Here is a 15,997-nt window from a genome sequence, read left to right as displayed (position 1 = left end):
ATCATCTGGTCTATTCTTTGTCCTTCAGTTCGCCAGCAGAGACTAAGATGAAAGCAATGAGAAGCTAACAGAAGAACCGCCATTTAAACCACCTCGGAGCCAACAAAAACTGCCAGTGACGGCCTTGTGCCAGCCTCACTATGGTGAACCAGAGCTGAACAATAACCCAGGTCATTGTGCACGGTCTAACATCCACGTTCATGCCATTTCATTTTCATTTACTGCAGCAAGCTTTGTGTAGACTGCTGAATTCATCATAAAGGCATGTATAGGTCACAAGAAAAATGTGAAGTGTCTTTTTTTTCTGCTTGTGCATCACCAGCATCATCCCAAACAAAATGCGTTTCATTCACAAAAACGCATGGTGCTACATGAGATGTGGGAAAGAAAGAAAATTTGTAAATACTTTGAATAAAAATATATATTCAGCGATTATTTTGTAAATGTTTGGCAACTTTAATTGCATCGTGTCTACCCTTTTTTTCCCTTATAAATATTCTTCTCAGCAAATATCAGTTTAAATGCAGCAAATCGACACATTCTTAGCTGCATTTAAGTGTCTATAGTTGAAACAGGATTGGTTTTGTAGGAGACCAGACGGACTTATTAGAATACATACGTAAGTGTATATATAATTCGCAAAATCATAACATTATCAATGGCAAGATGTATTTCTACATTTTGGCAGTGAAGCCTTCATGTAAAGAGCACTTTAATGGCTTATAAAGTCTCTCCTGATCCTTTGACTTCCCCCATGCACCTGAGCTATTTTTAAGCCCCACCTCTCCCTCCCAAACTCTGACGGTGAAACACAACCTACCCTGCTGAGCTTGAATTACCTTGTTCCAAATATAAGAACTAACTTTAAGAGGGTTGCACCCATATGTACCCGCAGAGATTTATGAACAGAAACAGCTGCTAACCTCTGAGGATTTTGACAGCATTGCTTGGGTTCCTCCCTTCTTCCCACCCCTCATTTCTTCTTTATTTTCTGAAAGTGCTCCCAGCGAATGTCAAACTTGCCATGTTTCTTTAGACTTATCAAAGGTCACGTTTTTAAAGCCATGTGTTGTCGTCGGTGTTGTCTCACCATGATCTATTCTGAGAGTTTCTCTTCCCTTTGATCGTAGTTTCACAGTACAAGACGGGTATATTTTTGGATTGTAACACTGGGTGCCATGAATGATGATGAATTGATGTATTGACCTTATTGTGTTCCTTTTCTTCCTGCTGTTTTTATGTCAGAGGACTATGTAAATTATAACACCGAAGAGGCAGACGTGGTATTAAAATTTATCACATTTTAGCAATCTGTGAATTTGTCCTTAAAAACACAGGGTTTATTTGTAATGCTGCCAAATCCCAACAATAATGAGGAAGATTTTCAAGATACTAAATGTGTGCGCATGTGGTGACACTATGAACTTCAAATAATGAAGTGAGCAGGGTTTTGACACATATTAGCAGTGTCTTCAGAAAGTAACCCATGTTAAGTCTCTCTAGGCCCTTTCCTGCTGACCCTGACGATGTTACCTAATTTATACCAACTGTGCTGAGAGAAGCTACAAACACCCAGAGGTAAATACAAACTGGTGACTTCACGACTTAGCACTGATATAGTCTACAGTATTTGCTACTGACATATATATATATATATATATATATATATATATATATATATATATATATGTGTGTATACACCCACACACACACACACACCCACACACACCAATCAGGCATAACATTATGACCACCTCCCTAATATTGTGTAGTTCTCCCTTGTGCCTCCAAAACAGTTGTGACTCATCAGAGAATGGACATGGTCCTTCTGAGGGTGTCCTGTGGTGTCTGGTAACACAATGTTGTTAGTGGGGGCCTTTGGGTCCTATGGGTTGAGGGGAGGGGCCTCTGTGGATCATCTCACAGATACTTGATCAGTTTGGGATCTAGTGAATTCAGAGATCACCTTGTGCTGTTCGTCATGTGTTTTGAGTTGCCTGAGGTTTGGTCCAGACAGAGATGACTGAACTCAATAGAAATAAAAAATACCTTTACCTCAGCGTAGAAGAAGAGCAGCAGTCTGAACCCGTGGCTCACTAGCACCCTCTTCCATGACGCAGAAGTAGTGGCTGCCTCATCTCGTGCATTTTCAGTGCGGTTTAATGTCAGATAAACAAGACTAAATGTGTTACACTCATACGCACCAAGGACACGAGCCTAACCCAGTTTGTGAGAGACTGCGCAATCTGAGGTGAGGCTAAGCTCACTGCTGCCTCAACTCACTTCCCTCTCTCTATTTACACAGGATATACGTACATTCAGCGATTTTGACTATGAAAATGATCGATATAACAGGAATCGTACAGAAATTGCATTTATATCACAGACCAATGGACAAATTATGATTTATTTTATCAACACAACAACTTATTTTATCGACATTACTTTTACATGATGCCAGGTGAGGACATCATTGGCTTCTTGAACAAGACAAGGCTTGTTCAAGAAGCCAAAATTATATTTTCAGTCAAAATCTTTAGGTCTTTAAAGCCAAGCAAACACTGGATGAACTCGTTATTCATTTTTGCCAATTCAACTTTGGTTGTTAATACATGCACTGTTTGAATGCCTACAATGCCTGATTCATTTCCAATAAGTGGATAGCGAACCAGAAAGACAAATATTAATACATCTATGAGACAAAGGTGCCGCAAGATGTGAAGCATGCTGAAAAAATCTATATGACATGTCATGTCAGTTGAACAGTCTGAGAAGTGAGGTTGTGGATGATGCGCAGTTTGAGTTGACAGACTGTACACCATTAATAAAAAAGTGTACAGTGTTTGCCTGGCTTAAGTCTGCTTGACGTTCAGTCTAGTAACTACCTGGAAACAAAACATTGTCAATAAATTAGCATGGGCATCTGATTTAAAAGTAGCAATAAATGGTTGAATGTTTCTGGCATTTAAGATGTGTCAAAATCAAATGACATGGTGAAAATGACATTTATCAGCAAATTCTTGGCAGTACCAGTCACAGCTGATGTTCTCTGTTCACTTTAACAGGCTTATATTACAATGGAGGAGTAACAACAGCACCTATCAGCATAGGAAAACAATGAAATTCAATGAAAGATTGAAGAAGCAGCAGCGTAGCTTCTGAACGTACCACTGTGGTACAAGTGTATACGTGTTCTCACACAGTTCTTAGTCCTCTCAGTGACTTGCAGATAGACGCACAAGCGAATCAGGCTCTTCTTCATCCGAGTCAAACTCCACATTCTCGTCTTTAACCCAGTTGCCACTCCGGTCTTGCAACCACCCATCACTAAGAAACAAAACAAAGGAAGACTGAGTGAACTTCAGCCACTAATGCTCGTCTTCAGTTCAAACAAAACAACCACTTCTTGTACCTTTTCAGTTTGAGGTAGTGCTCCAGCTCTCTCTTCCTCTGGGTGGTTATAGGTGTCGCGTCAACCTGAGATAATGTTGTGTCTTTTGATGGAAGTGATTCTTCTCTGGCTACAGAAAACAGTTGAACTATAATCACATCTGGGCTTTTCTCAAAATAAAGATCTTAATATAAAGAACTTTCTGTGGCAGACTTTACCTGTTGTGCAGTCACTAGCACTGCTTGATGGTAAATTGTGTAAAACTTCAGTTTTCCGACATGCAGATGGTATCTCGTTGGAGATGTTGCCACTGGGATCTGACCCAGTACTCGTAGATTCTTTTTCAGATTTTGTACTTATAAAAACAATGACAAAAAATATGTTTACAATTGTAATTTTCAGTTCCTGAGGTGCTAAATGTACACTCACTTGAAAAAGCTTTGGGTACAATAGTGAAAACAAATGCATTCCTACAGCGTCAGAAAGGTGGTAAGTCAACCATATGGTCATGTTGGAGGAAGTAGTTTGTGGTGCCGTTAAACTGGATTGATCACACACTAAAGTGTTTCTGTTATTTAGCCCAGCCCACTGACTAAAATGGGATTGTCAAAATAATAGAAACACGTGTCGGTTCAACTCAATAGAATTCAATAGTACTACAAAATAAAAACAGTTTAATCAACAGCTCTCTATGTCATTGTAAACAAATGCTGAACAGTGCAATGTTTTCACTAGTGCACCTTATAAACTGTCTAGTGAGTTTAAATGTGAATTTGCACATTAAATATCAATTAACCACACACCTGGTTTTTCTATGGCAGCTGTTATACGGCACAGTCTTCAGTAAAGCGTGATGGGTCAGCTTCCGAGTTTTCTCCAGTAGAGGGGCTGAACTGGATGGCTCCTTAAGTAACAACAAAATACTTTGTGTGAGCCTGTAGAGGTATCTCAAATGCTACCACTCAGAAGTCATGCTCTCCAACAGCAACAAGGTTACCAAATTTCCCGTGGGATAGGATGCAATTTATCAGGGTCACATGGCAGTCACAGGCGTGCCACATAATGCATTTAACACAATATTGATTTACTGTGTCAGTCAGCTCAGCTCATATTATTTTCCAATGATGATTCATTAACCCTCTGTTGAACATGCTACTGTTCTGCATAGCTACTTCAAGACAAAGCTATACAAACGGAGCAAACGTGATAAACAGATGTGTAAAAACCTGTCTTCTGTCCTCAGCCTGGACGTAGTTTTCATGTTGTCGTTTTGTTATTTCATTCTCCAGCTTTCTTTTCTTGCCATAGAATGCCTTTAATCCTGAATGGAAATGACAAAATTAAAAATGACATGATCTTTTGTGTGATTGTGGCAAAGTAACTTGACATCTCAGGGATTACATTTGTTTTTCTTAATTCCAAGAGTAAAATTATTGTTTAAACATCTTATTTGATGCCTGATACTGTATCTAATAATACTATATATAGGAGTTATATATAGGTGTGTTTGCTCACATGCATCACCTTCTAGATGCCTTTTCCCTTTCCTGTGGACCGTCAACACATCAACTGTATCAAACACAGGACGGTGGGAGCACACGAGGCACGTGTATCTAGACACCAGATGAACAGGCTTGTTTGTTACCAACCTTAAGGAAAACCAAATTTACTTTTCAAAACCTGTTTTTAAGGTAATTTTACCTTCCATTTTTCATAAGAGCAGCTTCATCTTCTGGAATAAAATGAGACAAAAGGTCTGCTACACGCCTTTTCTGAAATACAAGAGAACAACGTTAGCTAGCAACAATAGATTTTTTTTAATTATCCCTTCACAGTAGAGGGAAAAGCACAGCCTCCTGTTAGCTAGCCGGATGCTAACTATAACAACATAAGAATCCCGGCTAAAGTCTACTTCTGGGAAACAAAAATAAAATATGAAGCTCAAACGATTACCTTGAGAATATTCAACTGGCTGCTGTCGTTGCCTTCTCTTTTAAAAGACATAATTATAATGGTTAATAATGTGAACACAAATATTAGCGACACATTAGCTGCTTTGGGGCGATAAGCTAATTCCTGGTAGCAGTGCTGCCTTCATAGTCAAGGATTTTAAATGGGAAATAAGAGTTTCACTTTGAAAATATCGTTTAACTCTGAAGAAGCTGCAATTAAAAGGATCGCTTCCCTAGAACATTTTGTACATCTTCAGGTGAGATTTTTGATACTTTATATATAGTACATTCAGACAGTTGTATAGCCTCATAGTTTTGCAAGTCACTCTAATTCTACCTGTCTTTTATTCGATTGGTTAGTCTACCCATTCATTTTCAAAACGAAAGGAACAGTGTGTGTTTTAAATACACCATATATCTGCGTATCTAACGTATGTCCAACGTCGGTGGCAATGGATTCATTCCTAGTCAAATCATAGATTGCATTTAAACCATTGAATTAAAATCGTATCGGTTATTCCAACCGACACGAAGGCAGCGCAACTGTCTACTGGTCACGCAGGACGGCAGCCATGGCAACATATGTCAGGCAGCAGACAGCTGACTACAGGAAACGTGAAAGCATTCACAAGTTTCTCAGCTATATTTTGGGTATTTGTTTAACAGAATAGGCCGGTTCAACTCATAGTTAGCTTTTGTCTTTAACTGTAACAAGGGTTTAACTTGCGTCGTTTTAGGGATTCAGCCACAGTGTGACAATGAAGGACGAACGTCAACGCTAATTTAAACTGAGAGCTAGCAGGCTAAGTAAGCTGTTTGATACTGAAAAGTAAACTGCTACACATACGATGCTAACAGTAAAGTTTGCTGGTAAGCGTAGTTTCCCAATATTTAGTCGGTTAACAACTTAAAGAGTGTTCCCGAACATGTCCGGAGAACCAGCCAGTGGGAACGGCCTGATCCGCGGGAGTCGCACTAGGTCTTACGGTAGTCTGACCCGGTCTCAGCTCTCTCCGGTTCGCCAGAGACGCATTGAGCACGTAATTCAGCCGGGAGAGACGCTCCAAGGCCTGGCCCTCAAATATGGAGTTTCCGTAAGTATAAATCAGTTAACGTTTTAACTCCTGAAACAAGTTTAGTCAATCCTCATCCTTTAATAGCTCATTTTGTACTTGCATAGAAATATCATGTGATGTAACGCTTTCCAGTTCAACATCCACTGAGAATCTATTGTTTTTTAATAATCTCACTATATATACACACACACACACACATAGTTATAATTTCATCTAGTGGTCTTTTTATTTGTTTTATTGATGATCAGTATTATTTTTGTCTTGTTATTGCTGCTGTTCATGGATTTGTGATATTATCAGTGGTTCATTAAAATAAAGTTGGAGATGGATTGAGACATTCAGCCCTGTGGTCTGCAGGACAGCCCTCTTATTAAATAGTTAATTCATTTGATGTTGCATGCTGAGGAACAGCATCTACTGAAATGTGAAATGTGAATAAATTGTTCAGTGTTACCCTTATGATTTTATTACAATAAATGAAAGTGTGCCACCCAACTTTTTATTTATAGAATTGAGCAAAAGTAGTTTGTTATAAAGTAAACATGCTGTTGGTTTACACAAATCTTAGAAGGAAACTCTTTCTTACAGATGGAACAAATCAAAAGAGCTAACAGGATGTACACCAATGACTCGATATTCCTAAAGAAGACCCTGTCGATCCCTGTGCTGTCAGACTTTGATGACTTCAGTAGTGTGGTGGATTTGGCTGAAGATGACAATGATGAAGGCAGTGCTGGTCGTACTTCTGTTCATAATGGACACACAGTGAGCTCCTCTGAGAAAAAGCAAAGCGGTGGAAAAGAAACGGTATCGGACCTTACTCCAGTGGATTTTTTGAAGAGGCTGGATGACTTGATTAGCCAGTCCAAGAAGGCTGCGGTCAAAGGATGCCATGACACAGAGAAAAGGTAGAACTTTTGAGGCTGATTTCATAGGTAGTTTGGGGTAAAAATAAGTCAGATTAGAATTTTAATTTTTTTTCACATTCATACTGAAAAACATATCTGCAAATGATCGTTGACTGTGTATTTTAAAAATACTGTGTGTTCCATTTGGACCACATTGTAAGGCATTGAAAATCTTGAAAGTAGCAGCGTATTGAAAAGTAATGATTAGTATCTTTGAATGTAATTTAGGCTGGGTTGTTTTAGTGCTCTTTTCATAGGTACGTTTACACGAACACTAGTATTGTACTAATAATAATAATAACAATAACCTCCCAGTCAGAATACAAATACTTCATGTAAACCTTTGATAATCCATCAGTAGGATCTTATCAGCTCCTAGTAAGCATGCAAAAACTTGATCTGATTGTTTCTTTCTGGTGGGGAAAAAAGAAATTCCTTCTGCACATGCTTTCAGTACATGGGGTAAACATCAGGTGACATGGCAAAACTCCAGGAGGGATAGAGACATGGAGGTAGCGAAACAACCAGTTGTTCAAACCAGTGTTAACTAAGTAGGAATCGATGTGTGCAGCAATGCTGAAAATGTAGGTTCGTCTCAGTCATCTTCTTCTATCAAGTGAATTGATAGTGAATTCTATTTCTGGCAGATTTGACACTCCAGACACTAAACCAATTTGTGGATTTTAAAAGTTCTATCGTGATTGAAGTTTTGGGACATATTAACACATGAACAGATAATATATTTAGCGTCTATCTAAACAGTTAATCTCAGATCAGAATGATTTCAATTGAGTTGAAAGATAATGTCCACATAAACATTCACAGTGTGTCATGACAAAGAGCAGTCTTGGAGATAATCACTGAATGCAGCCGAAGGCGACAACAGGCTGAGTCACTTCAGACTTACTGTATCCTCTCATCTGTTTGTTCTTGGCAGGGTCGCGGCTCTAGAAGCAGCTTGCACCAGCAGCACGTCAGATTGCCGCCCGCTTACAAGGTCACAGAGTGTCATTTCATCTTCCAGACTGCACCAGGCGGCACACGGGGCAGTGCCGCTCACTATCACCAAACTCACCAAGAAACTGAGAGACAGGGAGGATGAGATCTTCGAACTGTGACATTTGAGCAGTCAAGAAACTTTCTCAGAAAACTGTGTTGCACAGTTTGATCTCCAAGATAATAGGGCATTACGGATAAAGGAAAATAACCCAGGTGATCCCTCTGCTGCTATATAGACTTATAGTCCATGCATCTTTTCAGGCTGACATTTAATATAGACTTTATTAAAGGAATTTACACTGTCTTTTTTAAATGATTATTGCATATTTATTTATTTGTTGGGATATACTGTAGGTTATGGAAGTCTTCATATGGCCTATAGCTGTGTTCGGCTTGTTCTCACATGCAGGGAATAAGAGCGTGACATGAAAGTGATCATTCCCAGTCACATTGGTTTGGTCATATGACTCGTCGTATCGTCAACTCAACACGAGGTTGGTATGCAATGCTGCCACACATTTTTCTGATGAGAACCTTTAGCCATGGAATGTAAAGCTGATGTTCAATGTGATAACAAGAGCAAAATGTTTGTTACTACTGAAAAGGTTAAAACAAACAAGATGTGTGTCTTAGAATATGTTTTGACAGGAATTTTTTAGTTTTTTTTTTTAGGGGTATTTGGATTTGTATAGTTCATTTAATTATTAAAATGTTTTAATCCTGAGTTTTTGCTGCATTATTGCTTACACAAATAATATCATGTGTTGGTTAAATACAATATCAGACTTTTGCAGGTGGAATTCCCTATTGGGGCTTCCTTTTCAGCATCTATTGATTTAGAATGTCTATAAACTGTAAAGCCAAACTAAAACATGTTTCTGATCAAACTGAACAAATTCTTAGAACATTACAGGATAGAGCGGATTATAGGGTTAATATTCAAGCTCATGAATCTGTTGTAATAATCTAAAAACAGTGATTCTTTTTGATGATGATTCTGAAGACTCTTTGAAACTGCAGTGCGTTTGTGGGAGTAATGTCCACCATGCGGATATTTATTATTGGCTGCATCATCATTTGGACACTTCAGTTACACTGTTACTAAAGCATCCTCCTGACCACCAGATGGCAGTGCTGTATTACACTGTTCCCTGCCTTTCCTATTTATGTAGTCTACCTGGCTGATTTAACTCCTCCTTTCCAGAATGCAGACTATCAGTAGTTCTGAATAAAACATTTCAAGGTCTCAGATATTAAACATAGGATGACATTTCATATGCTTATAAAATGGATGATATAGTATAAATCTGTTTATATTCAAGTTTGGCTTCTCTCTCTGAACAGCCATCACAATTCTATCATCTCTCTCTATACATATATACAGTATAGATGTCTGTCACCTTTAAACATTACAAAATTGAGGAATGACTCAACTAACTTTATTCTTATCCCACATGTTCTTTGAGAACTATGCGGCAGCAGATTTGTACTCAAAATCACTCGTCTTATGTTGCCAGTGCTCAGCAGCAGTAAGAGGAGTTTTGTCCAGCAGTTAGTCTTAGTCTAGTCTGCCCGTTGATCTCCCAGTGTCTGTTTCTGTTTGTGTGTCATATTGTCCCATCCTCCAACAGTTTGTTGAGTCCTTTACAGATGTTGCTGAGGTTGGTTTTGAAGGGGCCGTTGGGGTCGTACAGTTTGGTCAGGAGCTTGGGGTCGGAGTAATGGTTGAAGACGTGGTTGATGCGACCGTGAGATTTAGGGGTGAGGTGGTGGTTGACCAGCTTCAGCAGCAGATCCCTACAGCTGGACAGGAGTTCCGACATCACTGCGTTGTCGAAGGTGAAGTCCACCTGCATCAGACGTATTTAGTTAGAGAATTCACTTGTGAGATCATTTTACACCTTGAGCGATTTGTGACGAGCAATACATAAATAATGCTCAATAAGACCATCTTTATGGAATAACGAAATCCAGGGTATGTCAGGTTATCTGTAAAAAATATTAAAGTATTCTAATACACAGCTACAAACTGTTAGAAGCTGTATTGTTTTTTATCTTGAACTGACCACCTTTCTTGCAGACATACTTTTGGTAAAAATGGGCAACTGAGGATGTAGTTTAACTGAAATAAAACCCATAAGATCCTCACAGCAAGTCTGAGTGACATACATTACACAGTGACCTCTGAATAAAAAAAAAAAGTAAAACTATGCACTGCTTCCTGGTTGCAGTTCCTCTGTTTTCGTAAATTCGACTGGACATTTAGTCCCCAAACAAATATTTTACTGTAGTGCTTGTTCTTACTTGAATTATTAATTATTCATGTTAAATTGGAAATATTCCTGACAGAGTAAACAGTGTTCAATCTGAATACACCGAAGTCACAAACACTTAGGTGATTAGTTTTTATTCAGTATGTGTTTGTCTTGCTGTTCTAGCTCTGAAGTACATGCTGTGTGCAAAGCTTATGCAGAGTAAATTGCACCAAGTTGCAAAACTTTCTTATACAGCATCTAAAATGTGACTTTCTGAATCCTGCCCATACCTTGTGCATAAAAAGTTGATATGTGGAAATGTACCTCATGGAAGCTGATAGCTGTCATGGCCCCTTGGTGCAGCTTCTTCTTAAAGTCTTGGGCCACTCCCAGCTCCTCTGGACTGAAGCGGTTGTTCCTGAACAGCACCCCAATCTTGACCGCGATCTTGACCAGGTCTTTGACGACTTTCTGAGCCTCGGATTTACTTGCCGAGTACTCTTTGGAGACCCGGTACAGTTCATCCAGGATCTCGCTGGTGGTGTCATCGATGAACATTTGCACCGAGCTTTTGGTGGCCATGCTGCTGAGGATCTTCTTCTGCACCTTCATGGCCATGTCCTTGGAGCTGAATGCGTCCATGGTTGCCTGAGTAATCAGAAAAAGAAATACTCTTGATAAAGTCTTTATGTGGCCATTTAACTGTTTTAGGAACACATGAAGATGGTTCTATTCTCAGAGAATATTTAAATCATGCGTGTAGACCAAGCGAGTGACTAAAACTGCAAAAATAAATGTTCTCAATGCTTATAAATAACCCAACTGGAAATCACTCAGCTGCACAGGATACTGTCAGTAACAGAGGCCAAAACATTTAACGTTAACAAATTCTGCTTCCTTTGAGTCAACTGGTTACTCAACAGTTTCAACAAGTTTTGTCTCTTTTTGTTCTGCCATAAAAGGTTTCCTGTCAATGTCCATTTCTGACATCAGACTGCAACGATCCCAAACCATATTGGCAAGTGACAAAGAGTAGGTATGAGCACACAATTTTAATTTTCTCCATCACATACATAAAAGGGAGGGTTTTACTTAGCTAAAAACAGTGAAGACATTTATAGGAACACTCATGAAAGAGGAACAACCTTTTTCCACAGCTGGTTGCCGTTTGGCAAAACCTTTTACTGCCAGAGAAACAGCAGTGCCATTTGAATAGTGGGAGGTTAAGTGCCACTTTCAAGGTTAAACGGTTAGTTGTCATGGAGCCTGGGGAGGGGCACACAAGTTCACCTCTTCTATCCAAATTTTCCAGATCATTTGGAGATTCGTGACAACTCTCCACTCTCTAACCTTCCATTTGATGCTAGACATCATTAAAGTCTATATTAATGGCACCAATATTAACAATTCACCCTTATATGTCGGTCCATCTAAACAATAAAAAAAAAAGTCATTTGATTAAACAAGTGCCAAATAAACACTGAACATGCTGAGTATTTTCTGAAAGCTGATACCCTGCTTTTATGTAATGTTAGTCACTGTGTTTGTTTTTGTGTCTGACATGTACATGGATGCCAAAAGGGAAAAGTGCCATGGAAGAGACTCCATGGAGGCTTTTAATTCCTCCACTGAGATTTTAACCACACCTAGCATCCATCACAGAGAACCCTCCCCCGGGAGGTCATCAGCATTCATACAGCACGCTATGACAGAACTACAAAATCCACTGTTTATCGTCAATTGTCAACACAGTTTGAATTAATTCCCTTTTAATTCTATTTAATTTCCTTCTAATCTCTAGCATGGAAGCAAGCAGAGTTGAATTGGATTGCTCACAGAGAAAAACTGCAGTTACATTTTACTTGTCTGATGTATTTATAAGAGAAGCAAACAAAGAATGGGCAAGCACGGTTTAATTGCCACATCACCAAAATAACATAAATTTGAAATATCAGAGCAACTATTGTAATACAAAAAGAAAGTATGAGTATTTGAATAATACTTATGTTGATGTTGATACATCTTAGCTATATCTGCTGTTCCATGGACTCAACAGCTTATATCTGAGTCTGTATGCTTAGCTTTTACTTCACCTTAATCCAAAGTATATGTAAAGAGTAAGGCAGAATTAACAGGTTGCACTATCTTTGGCAAAGTACCACTGTGACAGCTGTGTATCCTCCCCTACTTCCTGTGTCATTTGGTGTTACTGTATATTCTCTCATATGTAGAAGTTGAGTGTGCAAACAGGCCTCTAATTTAGAAGACAGCTTCTGAACATCGTTCAGTGTGATTTTGTTGCAATAAATTGCACTTCTGGCCTGTGTGGACAAGTATTTGAGGGGAGCCGGGAGGCTGCATAGCTGAGGCAGGTCCATGCCTGCTGTTATCACATTGCATCAGTGCTGGAACAGAAAGTGAGCACCCTGAACCCACTGGCTACCTTAATAACTGTTGTTGGGTCTGCCTTTGGGTAAAACACCAGCTACCCTGCCACCGAAACATTCCGTACATTAGCAACAAAGGACTTCCTGACGACCGCTTTAATGTATTTGTTTCATCCTTGTTTGTGCTTCTTAGTCATTGTTATTCAAAAGACAATGCAGTCCAGCTCCAGTGATGAGCAAACGACTAATAATAAAAAAATGTGGTCCCGCCTCGTTAACGATCATATCATGCAAATTGGCAGCACTCGCTGTGACTCTTCTTATTCCTGTCGTGTACCCCAATCCCATCTGCAACATTCGTAATAAGCAAACAGTCATTTTATAGGCGATCTCACTAGGTGCCATTTTATATGCACCACCATTCATTTTGAACAAGTGTCACATTTCTAATGGCTCGCTTCGTTACAAAAGCGTCGCGTTCCCTGTGGGGAATTTTAAAATGTTCATTAGATTAATTTCCCTTAACAGTGATAATGGAAGTGGAGTAGTGCGATAGCTATTTCAGATTTATGCTTCAATCTCATTTATTTGCTAAAAAGACTACAGGGATTTGAGAGACGTGCGCAGTGTGCAGTCATCAGCCAGTTTTCCACACAGCAAACTCCCCCAGTAGGAGACAGCTCGGTGCTTGGCTTTGTGTGTATCTACATTGTGTATTTTATGTCAATCTATCAGGGGATGGAGGTTGTTTGGAGAGCTTCAAACATTCCTGTGCTGGAGCTGAATATTTCGATGAAAACCCCTTTTGTGATGGACGTGTCAGTCACGGTGAGGACGTGTTTAGTGTCGAACAGCAATTTACTGGTACAGATGGATTGAAGAGGGCCTTAAAGCATCAGTTCACTGTTGACTTCCAACAGGGAACGACTACATTACATGTTCAAGTGTTTGTTTCCCTACCAATGCCTGCTGTGCGAGATCTAATACTGTCAGGCAAAACAGCAAAAAATCTGAAATGGAACTGTCACAGCAGAGATGCTCTTAATGCGTTTCAGTGCTGCCTAACAGCCAGGCAGCATGGACTCTTCCTCTGGGTTAATGGACAGTCAAAGAGAGTGTGCTCATTGGTGGAGCCATCCAGGCAGGCTGGCTGGCAGGCCGGAGAGGTAAATATTTAGCATTCCTCAGAGGACTCCAGGTTTGAGCCTCCATGTTTGTGTGCATGTATGAACTTGTGTGCCTGTGGATGTGCATTTTTGAGGGAAAGTGTTTCCTGGTTGTTTTGTATGCACGTATTTGCAAAAAAAAAAGAGAGAGAATAATGCAGAATTTTGTGTGTTTTTGCAATTTTGTCCTCATTTTTATGCTCATGAAATTAAATCCCTTCTCATTTGACCGAGCCAATCAAAATGTGCTTTGTCCTGTTCTTAGAGTGCAGCAGGTCTATGTTACTTTGACAACCTCACTGTGTTTCATCATCAAGCATGTAGTTGGTCAGACTGCACTGAGAAGGACCCACTGGGTCCCTTTTAGTTACTCAAAGCTTCTGACCAGAATGAACAATGAGAATGTTCCAGGTAATGCACACAGATCGTACCATTCAGTCAGATGAAAACACAATCGTACTATTCAGTCAGAAAAAAAACAAGAAGACCCTTTTTGGCAAGGTGGTCAGTGAACAAATAGAAACCTCTGTTTTGTACTGGTAATGAATCAGAGCAGTGGCAGCAACAAAAAAAAAAACTGGATTATACTGTATTGTCCTTACTCAGCAACTTTCTATGAAAGGCAAGTACGTTGCCAGGATGAAATGTCACTTCCGTTGAGTGTTTTGCACAGTGTGGTTGTAGTTTGAGATCTTGTTTTTCATCACGAGTATCTTGTTCTTAATGTAATTGTGCTTTGGTGGCACATTGACTTCATTTTCTTTCGTAAATATGGCCTTGAAATAAATTGACCTCCATGGAGCAGCAGCCAAGAGTCCATTTTGAAATCCCCTAAAGAGACATATTGCAGTCTTTCCTTCAGCATTGCACAACTTTTTGCCGCTGTTCAAGCCTGCCACCCATCTGCCTCAAAAGGGAAGCGAAACAGAGCAGTTGGCTCAGTGGCTCGGAGTCGACAGCAGAGGCCCGCAGCTTGTGTTTGTCCCTTATATCCGCACCTCTGTCTGAGTGATATTGCAACCTTTACTGGCTTTGGTTCCAACTTAACATGCTATGAATCAAAGTAGGCCAGTGAAGAAGGGAAAGTCCACTGCCTTGAGATTTGAGTTGAGCAACTCCCAGCCTGTGCAAACAAAAATGTGAGCTCTACATCTGTGCATGTCACCGTACTTGTTCCAGCATGACTGTGAACAAGCATCATATCTCGCAACGCAAGATGGGGAAGTGGAGGGAGAAGTCACACAGTTTCTAATCATCCCTTGCGTGCTCAGTCTGTCCCTGCTGGGCGCCAAACGATGAACACTCAATTTTTTACAAGATCCAGAAGCAAAAAAGCGGAGCTAAAACATATATGGTCGTAGAGATTACTTTATTACTAGCACATGAGCACAGCAGAAGTGCCTTACCTGTGTGAGTCCCCCTCCCTCCTTCTCTGTGTCAGATTTCTCTCTCTCTCTGCTCTGTGTATCAGGTTGACAGCACAGGTCGGTTAGTTTAACGGGATCTCTTCATCTTCACCTCGAGCAGAACCAAAAGCTTTGAAAAAACTGCCCTCCTGCAGCGCTTCTGTCAGTGCTTACCACCCTGTCTTAAGATAATGTTGAGTTGTACTTCCTTGAGGAACTAAATTGCTATGACACACCCCTCAGTGTGTGTGTGTGTGTGTGTGTCCGTCTGTCTCTCTCTCTCTCTCTCTCTCTCCCTCTCTCTCTCTCTGTTTTGCTCACTGCCCTATCTTGAGTTTCCCTCTGAAATTCAAATTCACTCTTCAAAATCGCTGTATTTCCCTCTTGCCCTTACTTATCACCCCCTTTCTCTCTCTCTCTCTCTCTCTCTCTCTCTCTCTCTCTCTCTCTCTATGAA

At 39.9% G+C, this 15,997-nt stretch overlaps 4 protein-coding genes across 6 annotated transcripts in view; 2 read left to right on the top strand and 2 right to left on the bottom strand.

Moving 5' to 3' along the window:
* tmod4 (tropomodulin 4 (muscle)) overlaps nt 1-1,547 on the top strand; it is a 67,816-nt gene extending 66,269 nt beyond the window's left edge. For all 3 annotated transcript variants that reach the window (XM_084557442.1, XM_084557441.1, XM_084557440.1), the window contains exon 10: nt 29-1,547. In XM_084557442.1, coding sequence (XP_084413568.1) covers nt 29-51 — 23 coding nt within the window. In that variant the 3' untranslated portion in view covers nt 52-1,547. The remainder of the gene's footprint in view (nt 1-28) is intronic.
* A 639-nt stretch (nt 1,548-2,186) lies between these two features.
* scnm1 (sodium channel modifier 1) lies at nt 2,187-5,519 on the bottom strand. The gene is made up of 8 exons (XM_084556715.1): nt 5,345-5,519; nt 5,093-5,163; nt 4,916-5,004; nt 4,618-4,712; nt 4,195-4,295; nt 3,610-3,746; nt 3,413-3,539; nt 2,187-3,327 (listed from the first exon to the last, which is right to left on the bottom strand). The coding sequence occupies exons 1-8, from the start codon at nt 5,393-5,395 to the stop codon at nt 3,216-3,218; spliced, it is 783 nt and encodes a 260-aa protein (XP_084412841.1). The 5' UTR covers nt 5,396-5,519; the 3' UTR covers nt 2,187-3,215.
* A 348-nt stretch (nt 5,520-5,867) lies between these two features.
* lysmd1 (LysM, putative peptidoglycan-binding, domain containing 1) lies at nt 5,868-9,064 on the top strand. Its single transcript, XM_084556716.1, has 3 exons — nt 5,868-6,437; nt 7,008-7,327; nt 8,265-9,064. Exons 1-3 carry the CDS (start codon nt 6,270-6,272, stop codon nt 8,443-8,445), a joined length of 669 nt encoding a protein of 222 aa, XP_084412842.1. The 5' UTR covers nt 5,868-6,269; the 3' UTR covers nt 8,446-9,064.
* A 204-nt stretch (nt 9,065-9,268) lies between these two features.
* tnfaip8l2b (tumor necrosis factor, alpha-induced protein 8-like 2b) lies at nt 9,269-15,997 on the bottom strand. Its single transcript, XM_084556717.1, has 3 exons — nt 15,541-15,997; nt 10,906-11,229; nt 9,269-10,176 (listed from the first exon to the last, which is right to left on the bottom strand). Exons 2-3 carry the CDS (start codon nt 11,221-11,223, stop codon nt 9,934-9,936), a joined length of 561 nt encoding a protein of 186 aa, XP_084412843.1. The 5' UTR covers nt 11,224-11,229; nt 15,541-15,997; the 3' UTR covers nt 9,269-9,933.

The sequence above is a fragment of the Chelon labrosus genome (assembly GCF_963514085.1).
Source record: "Chelon labrosus genome assembly, chromosome: 12".
Lineage (NCBI taxonomy): Eukaryota > Metazoa > Chordata > Actinopteri > Mugiliformes > Mugilidae > Chelon > Chelon labrosus.
The sequence above is the reverse complement of the archived record's forward strand: the minus strand, read 5'-3'. Positions and strand labels throughout refer to the sequence as shown.

Excerpts from the sequence above, each read along its gene's own strand:
- scnm1 (XM_084556715.1), bottom strand. The coding sequence starts at position 5,395 with ATGTCTTTTAAAAGAGAAGGCAACGACAGCAGCCAGTTGAATATTCTC. Across the intron at positions 5,164-5,344 it reads GCCAGTTGAATATTCTCAAG|AAAAGGCGTGTAGCAGACCT; the intron begins GTAATCGTTTGA and ends CTTGTATTTCAG. Across the intron at positions 4,713-4,915 it reads AGGGAAAAGGCATCTAGAAG|GATTAAAGGCATTCTATGGC; the intron begins GTGATGCATGTG and ends ATTTCCATTCAG.
- lysmd1 (XM_084556716.1), top strand. The coding sequence starts at position 6,270 with ATGTCCGGAGAACCAGCCAGTGGGAACGGCCTGATCCGCGGGAGTCGC. Across the intron at positions 6,438-7,007 it reads CCCTCAAATATGGAGTTTCC|ATGGAACAAATCAAAAGAGC; the intron begins GTAAGTATAAAT and ends TCTTTCTTACAG. Across the intron at positions 7,328-8,264 it reads TGCCATGACACAGAGAAAAG|GGTCGCGGCTCTAGAAGCAG; the intron begins GTAGAACTTTTG and ends TGTTCTTGGCAG.
- tnfaip8l2b (XM_084556717.1), bottom strand. The coding sequence starts at position 11,223 with ATGGACGCATTCAGCTCCAAGGACATGGCCATGAAGGTGCAGAAGAAG. Across the intron at positions 10,177-10,905 it reads CAGCTATCAGCTTCCATGAG|GTGGACTTCACCTTCGACAA; the intron begins GTACATTTCCAC and ends CGTCTGATGCAG.